Here is an 18,850-nt window from a genome sequence, read left to right on the forward strand (position 1 = left end):
ACTCCTCCTACTGTTTACATGGCAACCAGGAAAGGGATCAAAGGACAGCTTTCATTTCTAATTATTGTTGGGAAGTAGCTGAGAATGGAAGATACATGAAGCATAGAAGAATCCCCCTAGAATAATGTCTTCTTTGTGACAATGGGGACAGAGAAAACAGGAGAGAGGAAAGCATAGTTACAGACTTTAAAAGGTTACTTTCCCAGTGAAATCTGGAGAAGTGCTAGATAATATGACAATGATAACTGTCTCCTATTCATTGTTCAGTGACTATATTGCCTATGTCACCTTTATGCTAATCAGCTAGTGACTTAACCACTGTTTCAGTTCCTATTTTCCCCCAAACTGTGAAAAACTTGGGAGGGAAATAAAATAACCATTAATGCAGCCATTCTGGATGGAAAATTTCTTCTTTCAGGTCTAAAGTACCTTTCCGACTTCCTCTAGGGATGCAGACAGGTGATGAGCTTTGCCCTCATTTATCTACCTTACTGAAGGTGTACTGCAGCTTATAGTCACTTATTAACCCTCCCCATTGGGGCAGGGCTGCTGGTTAGGCCTCTCTGGCTGGCGGAAGACTTAGGGCAAACACTCTTTGAGAGCTGGGTGAGGTAAGGGAAAAGCTTAATTTAAAATGTCAACCCGGTATCACCAGGCCGCAACTGATGACTACCTGGAAATTCTGAAAGAGGCTACCAAGAGAGATCTCAATCTTTCTGATGAAGATGGCATGACCCCCACACTCCTGGCAGCCTACCATGGCAACTTGGAAGCCCTGGAGATCATCTGTAGCAGGGGGTAAGTTTAGGCTATAGTTTCTTATAAATGCCAAGTTACTTTGGGGATTTTTTCACATGGAAGTAATGTGAATGGCACTTGGGGCAAATCCTATGGCTCTTTCCCAAAGTCTTCAAATAGTTGTCTTCTTGGGAAAAGGGGAAATCCTACAGTTAATCCTCCTTCCTTGTGTTTTATAATCCTGAATGACAGGCCTATCTCGATAATAATTATCATGATAACAATAATAGACATTTATATAGATACAGAAATGCACTTTTTTAAACCATTAAGCTGACATTAGTTGTTTTTTTTTTTTTTGGTTCTCTTTTGACATTGAGGATGGAGCAAGATGATCTGGTTATAATGACAAAAAAAATGTTTCTGACTATTATAAGCCAGAAACATTGGAACGAATTGCCAAGGATAAATACATAATCATCATTGCTGAAGATTTTCAAGAGGACAAATTCCATGTATCTGGCATGGTTTTAAAATGTAGTTTAAATGGGTAGGAGGTAGGGGTAGGGGAGAAGCAATTCTATTATTTTATGAATGCTTTTACCCAAAAGTAAATGCTCAACCTTTAAGAAGTGCTATTTCCGAGAATATTACCAACATAAATTCCAGTTTATAGAATTTTTATTTTCTCTTCAACTATGAAGTCTTTGCATGAAGTTTTTCCTTTCTTGAAGATCTGGTCCCTGCCCCTGTAGCAAGACCCAGTTTCAAGGTTGGGCCATAGGTTTATTTATGAGCTGGTTTAATAAGCTATGAATAGGACTTTGTTTGCCTGACTGTGGAAACCACTTCATCCAAACCTAGGCCTAAACAATGATCTCTCTTTGCTCTAATTGAGGCATTAGCAACCTGCTTGATCCTGAGGACCGCAAATGGAGCTGAACAATGTGTGGGGGCAATAAAGGGGGGAGGGAGAGAGAAGGCATTACCCAGAAAGGAAGGAGGAAAGAGATTGAAAAGATGCTTATGATGGGGAATATCAGGGTCAAGGCCAGCTGCTAGACAGAGTTGTGAAGTTAGCAAAGCTTTATGTGTTCTGTTCAACTCTGACATTGACATCTCCTCCCCCAGGTCCCAATTATGGGGACAAGCCTCCCCTAGTTTGCTACTCTCATGCTGTTCCCTAACTCCCTCACTCCTAACCTTTCTCTACTTATCTTCTCTTTGAAATGTATTTAACATCTTCTCTCATTAGGCTCAAAGATAATAAACTAGCTTTCCTTAATGTGCTAATGGAAGAGGGCTTAAAGGCCACTCCCAGGTAAACTACCTTAATGGCAGCCCTTTCCAACTTTGTCCTCTAATCTACTTGTAATCCGCAGGTGATGATTTCAAATCAGAAAGGTAAGAATAGTTTTAGGCAGTGAGCTTTCCAGCTGCCTCTAGGATGGTCCCTACCCATTTATTTACATATAGGGTTAGCCTTGAGCAGAATGCCATCAATCAGGATCCAGTAAGTACAGAAAAGAAAATAATCAAGGTAAGGTTACTACAGAATCCCTTGCATGCCACTCAAGGTGTTAACTAATTCTCAGTGAATAATAGAACAAGGTTCAGAAGCCAGTCCCTGCCAAAAAGGATTATTAACTTAGAAAGAGAAAAGGGGCCTCACCAAAATATAAGAACATTGGTCAGCCAACACAGCACAATTCTGTCAGATTGAGTGAAGGGTGCTATGAGATGATTGATAGCAAGGGGGAGGATGCGCCAATTTCATTACATTATTCAGATCAGAAAAGAAAACTAGGGAAAAAGAGTTGGAACCTCAGCCAGACACTTTCAAAGGTTGCCAACCTCAGTACAATATATGACAGGGTCAGGATTACCATGGGGAGTTGTAATGGAGAGAAGGGAGTGGGGAAGGAAAGGAATGTAAAAAGGAAAAAGAAAAAAAAATCATACACCCTAAATTTCACTGTACAATTCTTTAAGAATTGGAGACATAGCTTTCTAGGATAATTTATATATAATCTTCCCTAGAAACAAGGGTTTAAACAAGGTGGCCTTGAAGGTCCTCCATTCCAGCCTCAGGTTTGACCAAGTAGATTCTTGGTTACTTCCATAATGTGAAAGAAAACATTCATGTGACTCAGTGACCAACTCTCTTTGACACAGGCACTCCTTGCCATTGTCACATGGACCAAGTGACCAATAATGAGATTGCTTCATCATCCCAAATAGCTAAGTCCCATCACTAACCCAGCACATGTGGCCCAATAGAGATGGCCCAACAGAGCTAGCTGAGCTGCATGCATATTCCATGGACTGACCACCATTGCATATTTAAATATGGAATCTATGGTATCTATCTTGACCAGCTCACTATAAACAAAATCAGAAGAAAGAAGTTGAAGCTAAATGGAAGAATGTTTCGTAGTTATTCCTTGGCAAGACAAAGGAACTGGCAGTTGGTTTTATTAGGCATCCCAAAACAATAAGAAACATCAATACATAGGACATTTGGTTATCTAATGTGATGCTCATGATAAGTATAAAGATTACTATGAAAATAATTGTAGCTTATGCAGTAACGTTTATTGTTCAGGATGAAGAGGTAGAAAAATCATATGAAGAAGCTGATAAGATGTTTCAAATTAAATCAGCATATACTTGGTAACTTCAATGCAAAGGTAGGATTAGGTAACAATGGCAACAAATATTTTGGGGAAAAAATAGGCCAGCAAAAAAGTATGACAGAGTTCAAAAATGAAGTCTTCAGCCTAAATGCTATGATTATTTCTTTCAAGAAAGAACTCATCAAGCTCTAGACATGGTAAGAACCAAACAGCATCACAAAAAAATTAATTTTCTGGAAACGCTTTATTACTAGTGTGGGAGTCATTCCTGGCTAGTCAGGCTATGGACTTGTGAGAACAAAGATCAAAATTAATACAAAGCAAGAAGAAAGAATAAAGAAAATTAAATATATGGAGTATAATTGAAATAATTTAATCCTGACCTATACAAACAAGTTGTTGATAATGAAAAAGGGGCAATAATGGTAGAAAGGGCATTGACCCAGATAAGAATTTCATACATTAGTTTAACTTTAAATCAGTTACCATAACGTGGAAACCCAAAGAGCCTAAAAGGTGCCTTAGTCAGCAAACTCTTGATTTATTCACCAAAGAGAAGAAAATAGTAGCCAAAGCAAATAATAACTTAGAATAAAACTCATTTATAAAATCTTGGGTAGTGGATGATGGAAGATTATTAGCAGTATCCACTGATAAATCAGAGAAATGGTGGAGGTTATCAGAGAGAAGCAATATAGACCAGAACCAATTTAAAGAAAGCTTGACAATAAACCCAACCAAACAAATTCATCTCAAGATAATTTAGGGATGAGAAAAGAGAGAGAACAACACATCAGAAAAATGGAAAAGATTTATAAGGATTTTTTTTTTATAACAAATGTTTTTCATCGATAAAGGCAGGAGAACCACCACACTTGTACTCATAGAGAAGATAGAAATAGTACTAAAGAGAAGCAAGGTGGAAAATGCAACTGGATTAGATCGCATATACATAAAGGAGATTTATGCTGGAAGTGACACAATTATGAGGACAGTATGTGAGCAATTCGCTAGATATCTCTAGGCAGGGAAGATACCAAAAATACAACTATTTTTTGCTTCTGTGAGAAGAGAGAAAGACTTAAGCCAGATAAGGAGGGGGACATAGAGCAGGTTTAGAGGTTTAGAACCACTGAGGTACATAAAGGTTGAATATGGCAAAGAAAATTTTTGTGAAATGGGATAAATTGAGGAAAACTTTAAAAACAATCTCCAAGCCCAGATGCTGATCCTTTTTCTGGGTTGAAAAAAGAGCATGGTCAAGGACAACTAAAGAGGACGTGATAATAATGGTAATATTAATAATTATTGCTAGGATTTATATAGTATTTAAGGTTTGCAAAATATATTTCATCCTCACAATAACCCCAGAAGTTTTGTTTTTCAGTCATTTTAGTCTTGTCTGACTCTTCATGACCCCATTTGGAGTTTTCTTGGCAAAGATCCTCGAGTGATTTGCTTTTTCCTTCTCCAACTCATTTTACAGATGAGGAGACTGAGGCAAATAGGGTTAAGTGATTTACCTAGGATCGCATAGCTAGTGAGTGTCTGAGGCTGGATTAGAACTCAGGTCCTCCTGACTCCAGCTCTGGCACTCTATCTACTTTGTCACCTAGCTGCCTTCCTGAAAGGTAGGTACTTTTATTATTTCTATTTTACAGATAAAGAAACTGAGGCAGACAGAAATTAAGTGACTTGTCCAGAGTCACACAGCCAATTAATGTCTGAGGCTAGATTTGAACACAGGTATTCCTGACTCCAAGGACAATGGTTTATACACTGTTCCACTCAGCAGTGGCATAAGATTAGGTAGTAAAACCTGAAGAATTATCAAGTTTAAGAGGGATAAAGAAGAGGTAGTTTCAAGATGAGTAAAGGGAAATAAGAAAAGGTTACTGGAACAATTAAAGAATAAAGGAAATTTAACAGAGGGGATTGGTTGGGGCAAGTTAGTGAAACCTATAGAAGGTTGGTGCAAGGATAAAAAGAAGGGAGACGTGGCTGCGAAGTTGTTTATACTAAGGAAAGGAAGCTGAGTGGTACTAACTGGCTGGAAACATTTTAACCAGGTGCTTAGGGTTGAGGAATATAAACACCCACAAGTCAAAAGAAACAGGCCTGATATCTCAACTATTATGGAGAGTACTGTGCAGTGACTTAGAGACTATTTCTGCTACAGCCGAGTGACTATTATCTGTGTTCCCAAGTGTAGGCTAATCTCTCTCCTGGATGGTCATAATATCATAGCTCTAAAGCTGGAAGGGACATAGTGGCCATCTATCTAGTCCAACCCTCTCATTTTCAAGACAAGGAAACTGAAGCCCAGGGAAATTAAGCTCCTCACCCAAGTTCATACAGGTAATAAGAGTCAAAGAATAAGACTCCATAGTAATAAGTAGGAGAGAGATCGTCTAGTACCTCAGCTATCTATGATTGGCCTTGTGGTGTCAACATTTCCATCAGTAACTCAGATCAAGTCATAGATAGCATGAAGATGACTTCGACTTTGATAGATTTCTCTGGTATAGATACTTCTTCCGTTGATTCATATTGCAATCCCTCTAACATTTCCTTGCCCTGTTTGATTCTTGATCATGTCTTTCGATCAGTTCTCCATAGAGTATCTACTCAACATGCTACAGCCATAACAAATGGTTCCTGGCTATCAGAATTTTTTAAAAGGCTTTCTTTCATTTAATAGCCAGAATGAGTGGAGGATTTATCTAAAGTTGTTGTTTAGTCATTTTCAGTCATGTTTGACTCTTTGTGATCCCATTTGGGATTTTCTTGGTAAAGATATGGGAGTGGTTTGTCATCTCCTTCTCCAGCTCATTTTACATATGATGTAACTGAGACAAATAGGGTTAAGTGACTTGCCCAGGGTCATACAGCTAAGAAACGTCTGAGGCCAGATTTGAACCCAGAAAGATGGGTCTTCCTGACTCCAGACCTGGTACTCTATCCACAGAGTGACTTAGCTGTCCAGAATCTGAAGACCTGGGTTCAAATCTTATCTCTGCCAAGCACTGCACAATTGTATGACTTGAGGCAAATTACTTAACCCTTTGGGCTTCAGTTTACTCATCCACAAAATGAGGACATTGGACTCAATGACCTCCAAGGTCCCTTTTTGTTCGATTTCTATGATCCTATAACCCAAGATGCCTTCAAATTATTTGTAAGGACTTGATTATTATAATAGAAATTGTAACCTCAGGAATAAGAACAACCTGTGTACAAGGCAGGAATGGGCAATAATAATTTCTAGAGATGAGGGGAAATTATTCCAAGAACTGAAGTATATCTATGGCCAAGCTGGCTTTGAATGTAAATTGATCCAGAGGAATATAGAAGCAGAAAATTCCTTCCTTGAGGCAAAGAGATTTTTTTTACACCGCAATGTAAAGCTTTATATATATCTATATTCGATTTCATCTTTTTAGATTCAGTCCAATGTTTTCTAGTGAGACATGTTTGAACTCTGCAAGTGATACATACCTGAGGAGAGCTAACATACTAGATGACAAACTTGTTGATTGCGCAATGCCAATGAGACCTTCAAACTAAAAGTTTAGTATACATTTAATTATTGTAGGCTCAAACATTTTAAATATACTTTAGAAGCTCACTGTTAAGGAATTTTTCAAGAGATTTTTCTATGAAATGTTTCATGCTTTCATAATGTGATATTTTATTTCCTGATGTATCTGTTTTGTAAATTTGGAATTTTGCAAATTGGATTTCCTTAAAGAGAAGTGTACTTGTAGAATCAGATTGGTTCTTGTTAATGCAATTTCTCCACATTGGAAAGCCATTTGCAACCCCATGACATGGGAAAATCCCACTCGCCTATGGGGTTTTTTCCCAAGCATTTATGATTACTCTCAGAACTCTGTTTTCTACTGGGGAAAAATATGTTTTCCATGCTTCCCTTTCCAGCCCTAGTTTTAGTTCAACCCAAGTGAAATTTCAGAAAAATATAATCAAGTGTGTTTTTAAAAAACTATTTATATTGCAGTCATTGAGATGTTTTATAATCATCTTTTGATGGTCAAGATTTCTAAAGAACCTTTCAACAGTTTTGTTTTAAAATAAATAGAACAGTGGGTTTTGGGAATGAGATGCTGCTGTAAGCCTAGGCAATCTGAATGTTCAGACAGGCTCTTTGGGGAAGGGCTTACTCCTTGTACCAAATTAAAAGCTGGAAATCCTCTGCTTTTTTATGTCTGTGCTTTGTTGTTCTCTCAATTCATCAAGAGATAGCTTGGTCCAGTGGGATACATGTTTGAGTTGCTGTAGGAGGACCTGGATCTAAATCCTGGCTGTGCCACTATCACTTAGGTGATCCTGTGGCAAGTCATTTAACCTCTCTGGGCCTCAATTTCACCCTCCATAAAATGAAAGGGTGGGATGAGGTGGTCTTCTATTTCTTTATGATCCTATTATGAATCATTGTTATTTGATGAAATGATCCTTGGATTAGACTTCTGTGCTTTATACATAGCAGCTAATTAATAAATGCTTACTTATAGAATTTATAGCTGGAGGCTACTTGGAGTTGAACCCTCTCATCTTATAGAGGAGAAACTAGAACACAGAGAAGTTATATGTTCTGCTCAAGATTACATAGGTAATAAATACCAAAGATGGGATTTGAACTCATGTCTATAATCCAAAGCTAGTGCCTTTTCTGTTACACTGCACTGCCTTATTGACTTGATTTCTGTCCTCATGACCTCATGGTTCAGGAATAAATTTTCTATCCTACCATCAAAAGATGAAATTGAATTTCATAGGTTAATTTTGTTCTTTCATGAAGTTAGGGATCTTTTTCTCCCCTATTGTTGTCTGTTGTATTCAGAAAATGCATTTATAGAATCATAGCTTTAGAGTTGAAAGAGATTTTAGAGTTCATCTAGTACAACCACCTCATTAACTGACAAGGAAACTGAGGCTTAAACATAAAATAATTTGCCCAAAGTCACAGGATTAATAAATAAGAGAATTAGGAGTTGAACCCAGTTATCTGATTCCAAATGCAGTACTTTTCCCACTGGACCGTTGTCATCTGGTGGAGGCATTTTCTGATTTTCTTTTTAGTAGACCAAGAAAATATTAAGCCCTTTAATTTGAAATTATCGACTTCACATACCTGTCTGCAGAATAGAAAGACAGCCCCAATCCTTCCTTATCATCTCCACAATTTTTAGGTCTGCAACTGGTATCTTCATTTGACTTGGTATACATTCATTTTTGTGTACGTATTTCATGTTTTAGAATTATAGAGCTGGAAGGGAGCCATCTCGGCAGCCATCTAGTTCACTCCCATATGTCCAAGGAATCTCCTCTCTAACATACATACCCAATAAGTGTTCATCCACCTCTGCTTGAAGACTTCCAATGAAGAAGAACTCAATGCCTCCTAAGTCATCCCATTTTATTTTTAGATAGCTACATTCCTAAGGAACTTTTCCTGACATCAAGCCTCAATTTGCCCCTTAGCAGTGTTTACTTATAACTCTTTGTTCTATCCTTTAGCAGAACAGAGCAGAACAAGTCTAATATCTCTCCCACCGGACAGTGTTTTGAATACTTGAAGGCAGCTCGTATACCCCATCAGAAAACTCATTCTCTTTTTCTAGAATACATATCCCAATTTCCTTTGCCCTCTTCTCATAGGGGGCAGCTAGGTGGCAGAATGGACCTAACCCAGTTTGCCTCAGTTTCTTTGTTTTTGGTTTTGGCTAGGCAATAGCGTTAAGTGACTTGCCTAGGGTCACACAGCTAAAAACTGTCAAGTGTTTGAGGTCAGATTTGAACTCGACTCCTCCTGACTCCAGGGCTGGTGCTCTGTTCACTGTGCCACCTACTTGCCTCATGCCTCAGTTTCCTTATCTGTAAAATGAGCTGGAGAAGGAAATGGCAAACCACTCTGGTATCTTTGCCAAGAAAGCTCCAAATAGGGTCACAAAGCTTATCAGTATTCTTAAATTGTGATGTGCAGAACAAAATACTTGAGATATAATCTTATCAGGGTAGAGTACATAGAAATAACATCTCCTTGTGCATAGGAGCTATTCCACTCTTAATGCAGCCCAGGTCACATTAGCTTTTTTGGCTGCCACTTCGCACAGTTGCCTCATTGAGCTTACTGTCCATTAAAAAAAATGCTTTTTTGTTCATTTTGTTTTGTTTTGTTTATTTTCTTTTCTTTTTTTCCCCCATGCTTTTTTTTTAGACAAACTGTCTAACCATTCTATACTTGTGAAGCTATTTTTTTTTCACCTAAGGCTAGAACTTTACATTTATCAGTACTGAATATCATCTTATCAGAGTCAAACAAATGTTCAAGCTATTTAAACCTTCTGGGATCCTGACTCTGTAGATGCTAAAAACTGGGAGGGATAGCAAACATACAGGATGATAAATGTGATAAATATTCCATCTATCCTTTTATCTAAGTCATGGATAAAAATGCTAAAAATAGCACAGGGCCAAGAACAGGCCCCTGGAACACTTTAATGGAGACCTTTAGACAAATTGTCATTGAACCATTAACTATTACTTTTTTCAATTAGTTTCAAATCCTTCAAACTATATTATCATTGGACCCATATCTCTCTATCTATACTATAAGAATAATATGAGATACTTTACAAAATGCTTTGCTAAAATTTAGGTAAACTTTATGTACAGCACTCCCTTCGGTTCTGTAGCCTTTTGTAGGATGAAATTAAGGCAAGTATGCTTTAGACAAAGAGAGGACTCCAATAGATAGCTTACTAAAAAGTGTGGGTCTGATTATGTCTCTAGCCTCAGAGAAACAATCCAAATTCCCTATATGGGCTTTTAAGGACCTTTACAATCTTCCTACCAGTCTATCTTTCTAGACTTGGTATTCTATATTCCAGACAAACTGAACTGGACAGGGCAGATTCTTTGTTGTACCTAAGTAAAACTTTACATGTATCTTCATTTTATTTTGCCTTATTAGAGTCAGCTTGATGCTCTAGGACTATTGGGATCATTTTGGATCTCAACTCTTGCCATCCAGTGTGGTAGCTTCCCCTCTCAACTTTGTGAGATTTGTAAATTTGATGGCTTTGTCATTCATGCCTTTATCCAAGCCATCATTAAAATTGTTAAATATCATATGACCATTTAGACCATTTATATGCCCTAGAGACCTCCTGCCAATTTTATTTTTCATTGAACCAATAATAACTACACTTTGATGTTTTCTTGACGATAGGATTCTTTCTTACTGCTTACAAGCATGTCTTTCAACCAGTTCAGAATCTAGCCATCTGGCCCACATCTCTTTCTTGTAAGAATAGCATGGAATACCTTATCAAATACTCTTCTAAAATCTGGGTAAGCTCTGCATACACATATACATATACATATACATATACATATACATATACATATACATATACATATACATATACATATACATATACATATACATATACACATACACATACATACATATACATATACATATACATATACATATACATATACATATACATATACATATACATATACATATACATATACACATACACATACATACATATATACATACATATATATTATATATATATGTGTATGTATGTATATAATAGCATTTCCCTGATCCACCAGTTTAGTAACCTGGTCATAAAAGGATATAAGATTAGTTTGGTATGACCTATCTCTGACGAAGCTGTGCTGGCTCTTTGAAATCACTGAGTCCCTGGCTAGGTGAATACCTAGTCATTTCTTTTAAGGATTCATCTAGAATTTTCCCAGGAATCACTGCTCACTACAGACTTCTTCTGAAAGCTGAAACATTTTCCTTTCTCCAGGACTGCAAAGCCCCTCCCATTTTTCACTTTATTTCAAATATCCCAGACAGTGAGCTAGCCATCACATCTGCCAGTTTGAGTACTTCAGGATGCAGTTCAGCTGAGAAAGTCACCCTGAACTGATCAAGGGTGGTAAGGTGCCCTTTTGCTCACTCCTTACTTATCTTGAGTATCAACTCCCCTTTGGCCATTTTTGTTGCATTGTTTACAGTTCAAAGGTCATTCTCCTTGGCAAAGAAAACCAACACAATGAGAAATGAGCAGCTCTACTTTCTCTCTCCTATCATCCATTTCAAGCAACAGACCTATCCCTTCTATCATCCTCTTTTTTTCTTCCTTAATATAGCTTTTTTCCCAAAAAATTCAATCCCTTTTGATTGACTTTAGCTTTTTTCAGCAAATTCAGCTTATTCTAAGCTTTAGGAGTCCTGCCAGTCTTTTTCCTGGCACATAATAAGTGATTAAGAAATGCTTTTTTTTCCATTCATTTATAAGGCCATGACAAGCTGTACCCTTCCCACCTGTTTTTGTCCTTCTTTCCAAGCACCCCGATGTTTATTCTTTTCCTACCAAATTCTCCTATCTCTACTTCTTCCTATTCTGTGTTGACCTTCATATTAGAAAGATGGCATTTAGGGATAAGTTCAGGAATGCCCAAGGCCTTCCAGTCCCATCAATGATGATATCTATAAGCCTAATTTCATGATTGTCTATTTTCCTGAGAAACACTGACAAAAGAGAGATAGCTTCTCTTCTCCATAGGTCTACACTTCAAATCACCCAGTCTTTTTTCCTTTGCTTCATTCTGAAGAGAAGAATTGGCCCTTCTCCTAGACAATGCCATTTCCTCTACTGATTCCATTCCCTTCAGTTTCTTCTGGACACATATCCCTGCATTAGCTACTTTCTCTCTAGTTTTCAACCTCTCCTTCATCCAGTGACTTCTTTCCTACTGCTTACAAACATGCCCAGATCTCCCCCAACTTTAAAAAAGTCTTCATTTGATCTTACTGTACCTTCAAACTACCATCCTATGTCTCCTCCCTTGTTGGCTAAATTATTAGAAAAAGCTGTTTACACAGATTACCTCCATTTTCTCATTTCACACTCACTTTTCAACCACATTGCAATCAAAATCTCATTTCTGATTTCATCACTCAAGTTAAACTATTTTCTCCAAGGATTTATTAATTTTCATATCTAATGACCATTTTTCAGTCCTCATCCTTTTTGACTTCTCAGTTTTTAATAATATTAACCACTCCTCCTTAGGTTTTAATGACTGCTTTCTCCTATTTTTTCCCCTTCCTACATGGCTACTCCTTCTCAGTCTTCTTTGCTGGGTTATCATTAATGTCCCACCTCCCTTGCATGGCTGAACCCCAGGGCCCTCATCTCTTCTGTCTCTACAGTTTCTCTCAGGAATATCATTGGTTCTCCTATATTCAGCCACCACCTCTATGCGAACAACTTTCAGATCAATTCTATCCAGCCCTAGTCTCACCCTTGAACCTTAGTCTTACTTCACTAGCTGCCTGTTGGATATTTTGAACTGGATGTCCCATAAGTACCTCAACTTCCACACATCTAAAATAGAACTCATTATCATTTTCCCCTAGCCTTTTCCCCTTCCTAACTTCACTATATCTGTTGATGATAGCACTATCCATCTAGCCATCCTGATTCCAATTCTAGAATCATCCATCCTGGACTTTTCCCTCTTCCTCAACTCTCATATTTAACCAGTTACCAAGTTTCGTCAATGCTATCTCCATTAAATCTCTGTTGTCCATCACTTTCTCATCTCTCCTGGGGCCATCAACCTAGCCTAAGTGGTCTCCTAACCCCCAGTCTTTCCTTCTTTCCAATCTATCTTCCATGTGGACACCAAACTGATACTCCTAAAACACAGTTCTGGTTACATTGCTCTCCTATTCAAGAAACTCCAGTTGCTCCCTCTTGACTCTAGAATAAAATAAAATTTCTCTGTTAAGGGCTTTAAAAGATGATCTATCTTCAGTCTTCCTTGACTCTAGAATAAAATAAAATTTCTCTGTTAAGGGCTTTAAAAGACGATCTATCTTCAGTCTTCCTTTTCAGGTTTATTGCAATATTCTCATTTACACATTCTTAAGTTCTAGCCCCAGCACATGACATTCCATCTCCCACCTCAGTTCTTTGCACAAAAATTTGCCCCCAAGTCTGAAATGTACCTTCTTCATCTCTCTGCCTCACAGATTCCCTAGTTTCTTTCAAAGTTCAACTCAAGTGCCACCTCTTACAAGCAATCTCCCTGCTGGTCAGGCCCCTCCCCCTCTGGGAAAGTACTTCATATCTATTTTATATCTACTGTTGTATGTTCATGCTATTCATTACCAATAGAACATAAGCTTCTTGAGGTCAGGGACTGTTTTAGGTTCGGGTTTGTTTGTTTGTTTGTTTGCCTTCTTGTACCTAGGATTGTTCCTGATGTATAGTAAGTGCTGTGAATGAATGAAGATGACACTAACATGTGTTTCCTACACTTTCTCTTCTAGGGGTGATCCTAATAAATGTGACATTTGGGGAAACACTCCCCTCCATTATGCAGCCTCCAATGGACACACTCACTGTGTTTCATTCTTGATCAACTTTGGTGCCAATATATTTGCCCTAGACAATGACCTGCGGTCTCCACTAGATGCTGCTGCCAGCAGAGAGCAGAGTGAATGTGTTGACATCCTAGACAAAGCTGCCAGGGATCAAAGCATCCTGAACCCCAAAAAGGTTGCCAGACAGAAGGAGCAGGCCCAAAGAAATGCCAGGAAGCAGATTAAAGATTGTGAAAAGCTCCAAGATAAACATCAGAATAAAATGAATCGCACATTCAACAAGGCTGGGACCCTAACTTCTTCCAAGGGCACTTTTTCCAGGTCATCTTCTTCAAACTCCTCTACTCCCACTGTATTTGAAACATTCTCCAAGAGTTTGAAAGATACCTTCAAGGCAAGGTATAAGAAGAACAGGAACACAGAAGATGAACAGATGGGAAAAAGAACAGATAGGAAGAGCAGGAGAGGGCAGCAAAATGTGATGGAAGTGTTCCAGGAAGATGAGGAAGAGTCATTCACAAATGGTTTCAAAGATAAGATACAGCTCACAGAAGATAAGAACAATGATGTGTATCAAGAGTCCATTTTCAACCGCCCTGGTCTGGGCAATATTATATTTAAAAAAAATTCAGCCATTGAAGATATCTTAGACAGCAAAAGAGAAATAGAGTTTGATATAGTTTCTGGATTACTCCAGAAAGGAAGACCAGGGGACATTGGTGAGACTAACCCAGAAGCAGAGCTAGAAGAAGAGGATGAAGATGATGTGCCTTGGAATGAGAATGAAATGGAATGGGAGGAAGATGAAGCAGATATTACCCCCCTTGAATTGTTCTTGATGTCTCAGAACCTGAGTGAGTTCATCCCTATCCTTATGAGAGAACAAATAGATCTAGATGCCCTCTTACTTTGCTCAGATGAGGATCTCCAGAGCATACAAATGCAGCTGGGCCCAAGGAAGAAAATCCTCAGTGCCATAGGCAGGAGGAAGCAGTTACTGCAGCATCCTGGCCAGATGACTGATACAAGCCTCTGATGAATGAGTGTGTCCAGGAGGAGTAGTCAAGATTATGTGACCTTTATAATGTAGGTCTGGGAAATATCTTGACTGCTTCCCTCTCTTCTCTTTCTACATCTAAAAAGCAAGCAAAACCTCAAATCCAAAAGCCTACCTGTAAAATTCCCAATTACTTTCTAGGGGAATCTTACCTTGACTTGAAAATGTCCTCTAGTCCTTTACATCTTGAACTCTGGGAATACTTTTTCCAAATAAATCACCACTGAGCATCATAAAGAAACCAAGAGAACATGGAAATGGTGTCTCATTTCATAAGACCTTTTCAAGTATCTTTTTGAACTATCATTTCTCATCATATTATAACCTGCTTCTTGTATTCAAATTCTTCTAAAATGACCAGGCCATCCATTTAAAAAACCTCTTTACATTTCTGAGGTGAACACCTTTTGGTTGTCTGGGCATTGTCTAGGCGTGGTCTGAATACACAGAGGGATCCCCCACCTCAACTTTGGAGATCACTTGGCATTGATATCATAGGGTGACCTACACAAACTCTGTGTCTACTAACTACTCACAACAACAAAATCACTTTCCAACAATTAGATGGTTCTGACTCTTCATAGCACAAATCTAGATAGTGTCCAAAGTCACATTCCCTGACACCATCTTCTTTATTAGTACTCCATGCTCCCAAATCAAATGTACTTCTCAGGTGCTTCTTGCTAAACTCAACAAATGGTGAAAAAATATAAATGCTGAATCATTTGAAGACTCTTGTTTTAAGTTCCTTAGCATGTTCATCATAAAATGCAAGAATTCTCACTGTGATGGCCTTTGGGTGCAATATATTCTTTGTCTTATTACCTGAGATGTACCTTGATGTAATCTGTCCTCTGCCATTTACTGAGTCTATGATTGCCCCAGGTAACTTCTTAAGATGAAAGTTTCAGAGATGGTACAAATCTTCATTGGGAGAGGTAGAGGAAGTTTCCTCACAGGGAGCTCCCTATATTGATGAAAATGCAAGCCAAGACCAAAAAACAAAACAAAACAAAAACCCCCAAAAAACCCCAAGCAAGCAAACAAAAAACTGATTCTATTTGAGAAGAAAAAATTTACCTATCTTCCAATTACAGCCAAAGAGTAATTGAACTGGTAATAACTCTAGACTTATGAATTTTCAATTGCCACTATCAAACAGCTGATCAGCAGGGTCACCCCCCTGTAAAACGCAAAAAACAGTTTTGAACGGTAAGAAGGTTTAGGCCAAATCCATAACTCATCCATTTTTTTGCTCAAATTGCCAAGTTATTTAATCCCTGAGGATTTTATTTCATTATTCAAGCTTCCTCAAGAGTCATATAGAATGAATCAACAAATGATAGAGCTAGAAGGGATTTGAACTCAGGCCCTTCTGACTCCAAGGCCGGAGCCCTATCCACTGCACCACCTAGCTGCCCCCAATACTCAGGTTTAAATGCCCATCACTACTATTCTGGTCTCTCTTTTCTCCCTCCGCAGTCTTAAACTTTTACTTTGCCAGTTTAATAAAGCACCATCATCTATCCATGAATCCTTTGCTCTCTGGCATTCTGTTGTTCATGTCCTGTTAATCCTCAACCCTGGGTCACCCTCATTATCTACCTTGTTTTCTTCTCATCTCAAGTCTCTGAATGCTGCTAGAGGAAGCCATGGAACTATAAGAACTGGTCAACCACAAATTCATATACTCTAACCTCAGGAGGGTCCTCAGTGCTGCATAGCCATCCATTTATTCTCTTCATCACACTCCCCACACTCTCCACAAACCTCTCTCCTCAAGCCCCCATTTCCCAAGGACTCCTTTCAGCAGAATATCTTGGCTCCTACTTTACCGAGTACACTGAAGCATCAGTTATAAATTCTTTTATTCATCTAACCCCTAACAGGAAATTCAAGAGAGAGGAAAGGAGAGGAGAGAGACAGAGACCGAGACAAAGACAGACACAGAGACAGTTACATGCCACACTAGTAGGAAGAAAGAAATGGCATACAGAAGCTAACCTAGCTTTGATGCAGCCCCAAACCTCAGCTGTCATAGGGCTAGGAGAGATGACCATCATCTCAAAGCACCAAGCACTTTAGTGTGAGCAAAATATACATAGCCCACTGGAAGTGGCCCATTGATCTGAAGATTAGGTAGGCTCACCTGATTGCTCTAATTATTCTTGGCATTTTTAGCCAAATAAATAGCTGTCCTATACCCAATCTATGTTGTACATTGAGTACCTGTTTACTCCCTTTTTTGCAAGATCCTAAGTATGAATGAAATTACCTATCACCAAAAGTGTCCCAGTGTCCTGTAGATCAGGGCCAGGCTCACCTGTTTGATCCCATTATATATAGCACACATATAGGGGGAGAACCGGGCATCACAGTGTATAACTGCCTCCATCTGCTTCAGTGAAAGGAGTTAAGTGATCTGGGGTGGTTCAAGAGCCACTGTGAAAGGACTGTCAAATATCTAGGTGGGCTGGGCTGGGCCAGATGCCTTGGGCAAGACACCAGTAATGTGGGCTGCTGAAAGGTGTGGACAAATTCAGGCACTGGGCTGCTTTCAAAGACGTGGTCTTTTCCTTTTAAGGGTCTAGGTCCCATCATCCCATAATTCCCCCCCTCAAGTAGATGGGACCCAAAATCTTTTGGGGTAAAGGGCAAAGGTCTGAGCTTCTGAAACTGCTTCCTGCTGACAAGGGTTTTACAGCTGTCCCTGCTTCATTGGGTCCCATTCAAAGGGTCAAACTTCAGAATGTGGCTGATGCCAGGCTGAGTGGGTTAGAGACCTTTGACTCAGTTGGAGGTTGGTATGCAGCCTGAGCAGTCATCTGGAAGTTGGTGGCCTGGAGCCTGAAGAAGACAAATCTGGCAAGGAGGTTAAGCAAACAAGGGCCAAACAGGAATAAAAGGAATATTATCAAGAGAGGAATATGGGGACTAGTAGAGAAAGGAACCAGGATCTCCATGAAGAAGATGATTTGGGGGTACTAATGTTATCATGAATTTCTTGTGTCCAACTAGCCTTTTCCAAAATATGTTCAGTATGGATCTCCATTTACCCAGAGTTATTGATATACATGCAACAAGAGGCGTTTACCAGGACACATATGCCCCCACTAGAGGCAAGCAGGTAGTCTAGGGCTATTCTGTTATCTAGGACTGTTTTTGCTAAGGAATCCAAAGACTGCTGGATTTCCTGGAGACTATAAGCTGTCTCGTTTGCCAGTTAATGAATGGTCTCTGTAATGTTAGAGAGAATAAGTTCATGTTGTAGGTGACCATGCAAAGGCATGAGATACTCTGCTCCCTTCTTAAGGAACCAGAGAACATTTCCCCAGAATCTACCCTTTGCCCTTTTCAAGGTAGAGATTCTGGGCTGTGTGGCATTGAAAATGGAAAAGGGGGGTGGGCTGCTAAGCTTGATATTTTCCCAAGGTGTAATGTGAACTCTGAGCAGTCCAATTGGGAGATTTTTTTTTAATCCAATCCTCTCGGGTCTCTATGCACAGCTTAGTAAGGACTTGCTTGAGAAGATGATTCATTTTCTCTACTTTACCAGAGAACTTTGGATGCCAGGCAGAGCGGAGGTGATAAGTGATTTTAAGTGTATTTTCCACAGCCTGAGTTATCTGTGAAGTAAAAACCAGGCCCTTGCCACCCCGTAAGGAACTAGGCAAGCCAAATTGAGGTATAATTTCCTTAAATAGGAAATTTGACACCTCCTGAGCCTTTTCAATTCTTCAAGAAGCTTCTACCCAAAGGTGTCAACAAAAACCAAAAGCAATTTGAAACCCCTGCATGAGGGCATAAGTGTAAAGTCTATCTGCCAGTCTTCACCTGAGTAGTTAATCCTCCTCTGAACAGGTTTTAAAAGAGGGGGAGGTCTGACTAACCCTTTAGGATTTACCTGGGCACAAGTTGGGCAAGCCCAACAGGCTTGCTGGATGGTTTCTCCTAGCTTATTGCCAGTAAAAAAAA

General features: G+C 39.0%; 1 protein-coding gene across 1 annotated transcript; it reads left to right on the plus strand.

Moving 5' to 3' along the window:
• The first annotated feature begins 401 nt into the window (after nucleotides 1-401).
• On the plus strand, nucleotides 402-16,409 carry ANKS4B (ankyrin repeat and sterile alpha motif domain containing 4B). Its single transcript, XM_020965417.2, has 2 exons — nucleotides 402-798; nucleotides 13,765-16,409. The coding sequence occupies exons 1-2, from the start codon at nucleotides 635-637 to the stop codon at nucleotides 14,852-14,854; spliced, it is 1,254 nt and encodes a 417-aa protein (XP_020821076.1). The 5' UTR covers nucleotides 402-634; the 3' UTR covers nucleotides 14,855-16,409.
• The last annotated feature ends 2,441 nt before the right edge of the window (nucleotides 16,410-18,850 follow it).

Source organism: Phascolarctos cinereus, unplaced genomic scaffold (genome assembly GCF_003287225.1).
Source record: "Phascolarctos cinereus isolate Bilbo 61053 unplaced genomic scaffold, phaCin_HiC Scaffold_4;HRSCAF=312, whole genome shotgun sequence".
NCBI classification, from domain to species: Eukaryota; Metazoa; Chordata; class Mammalia; order Diprotodontia; family Phascolarctidae; genus Phascolarctos; species Phascolarctos cinereus.

Excerpts from the sequence above, each read along its gene's own strand:
- ANKS4B (XM_020965417.2), top strand. The coding sequence starts at position 635 with ATGTCAACCCGGTATCACCAGGCCGCAACTGATGACTACCTGGAAATT. Across the intron at positions 799-13,764 it reads GAGATCATCTGTAGCAGGGG|GGGTGATCCTAATAAATGTG; the intron begins GTAAGTTTAGGC and ends TTTCTCTTCTAG.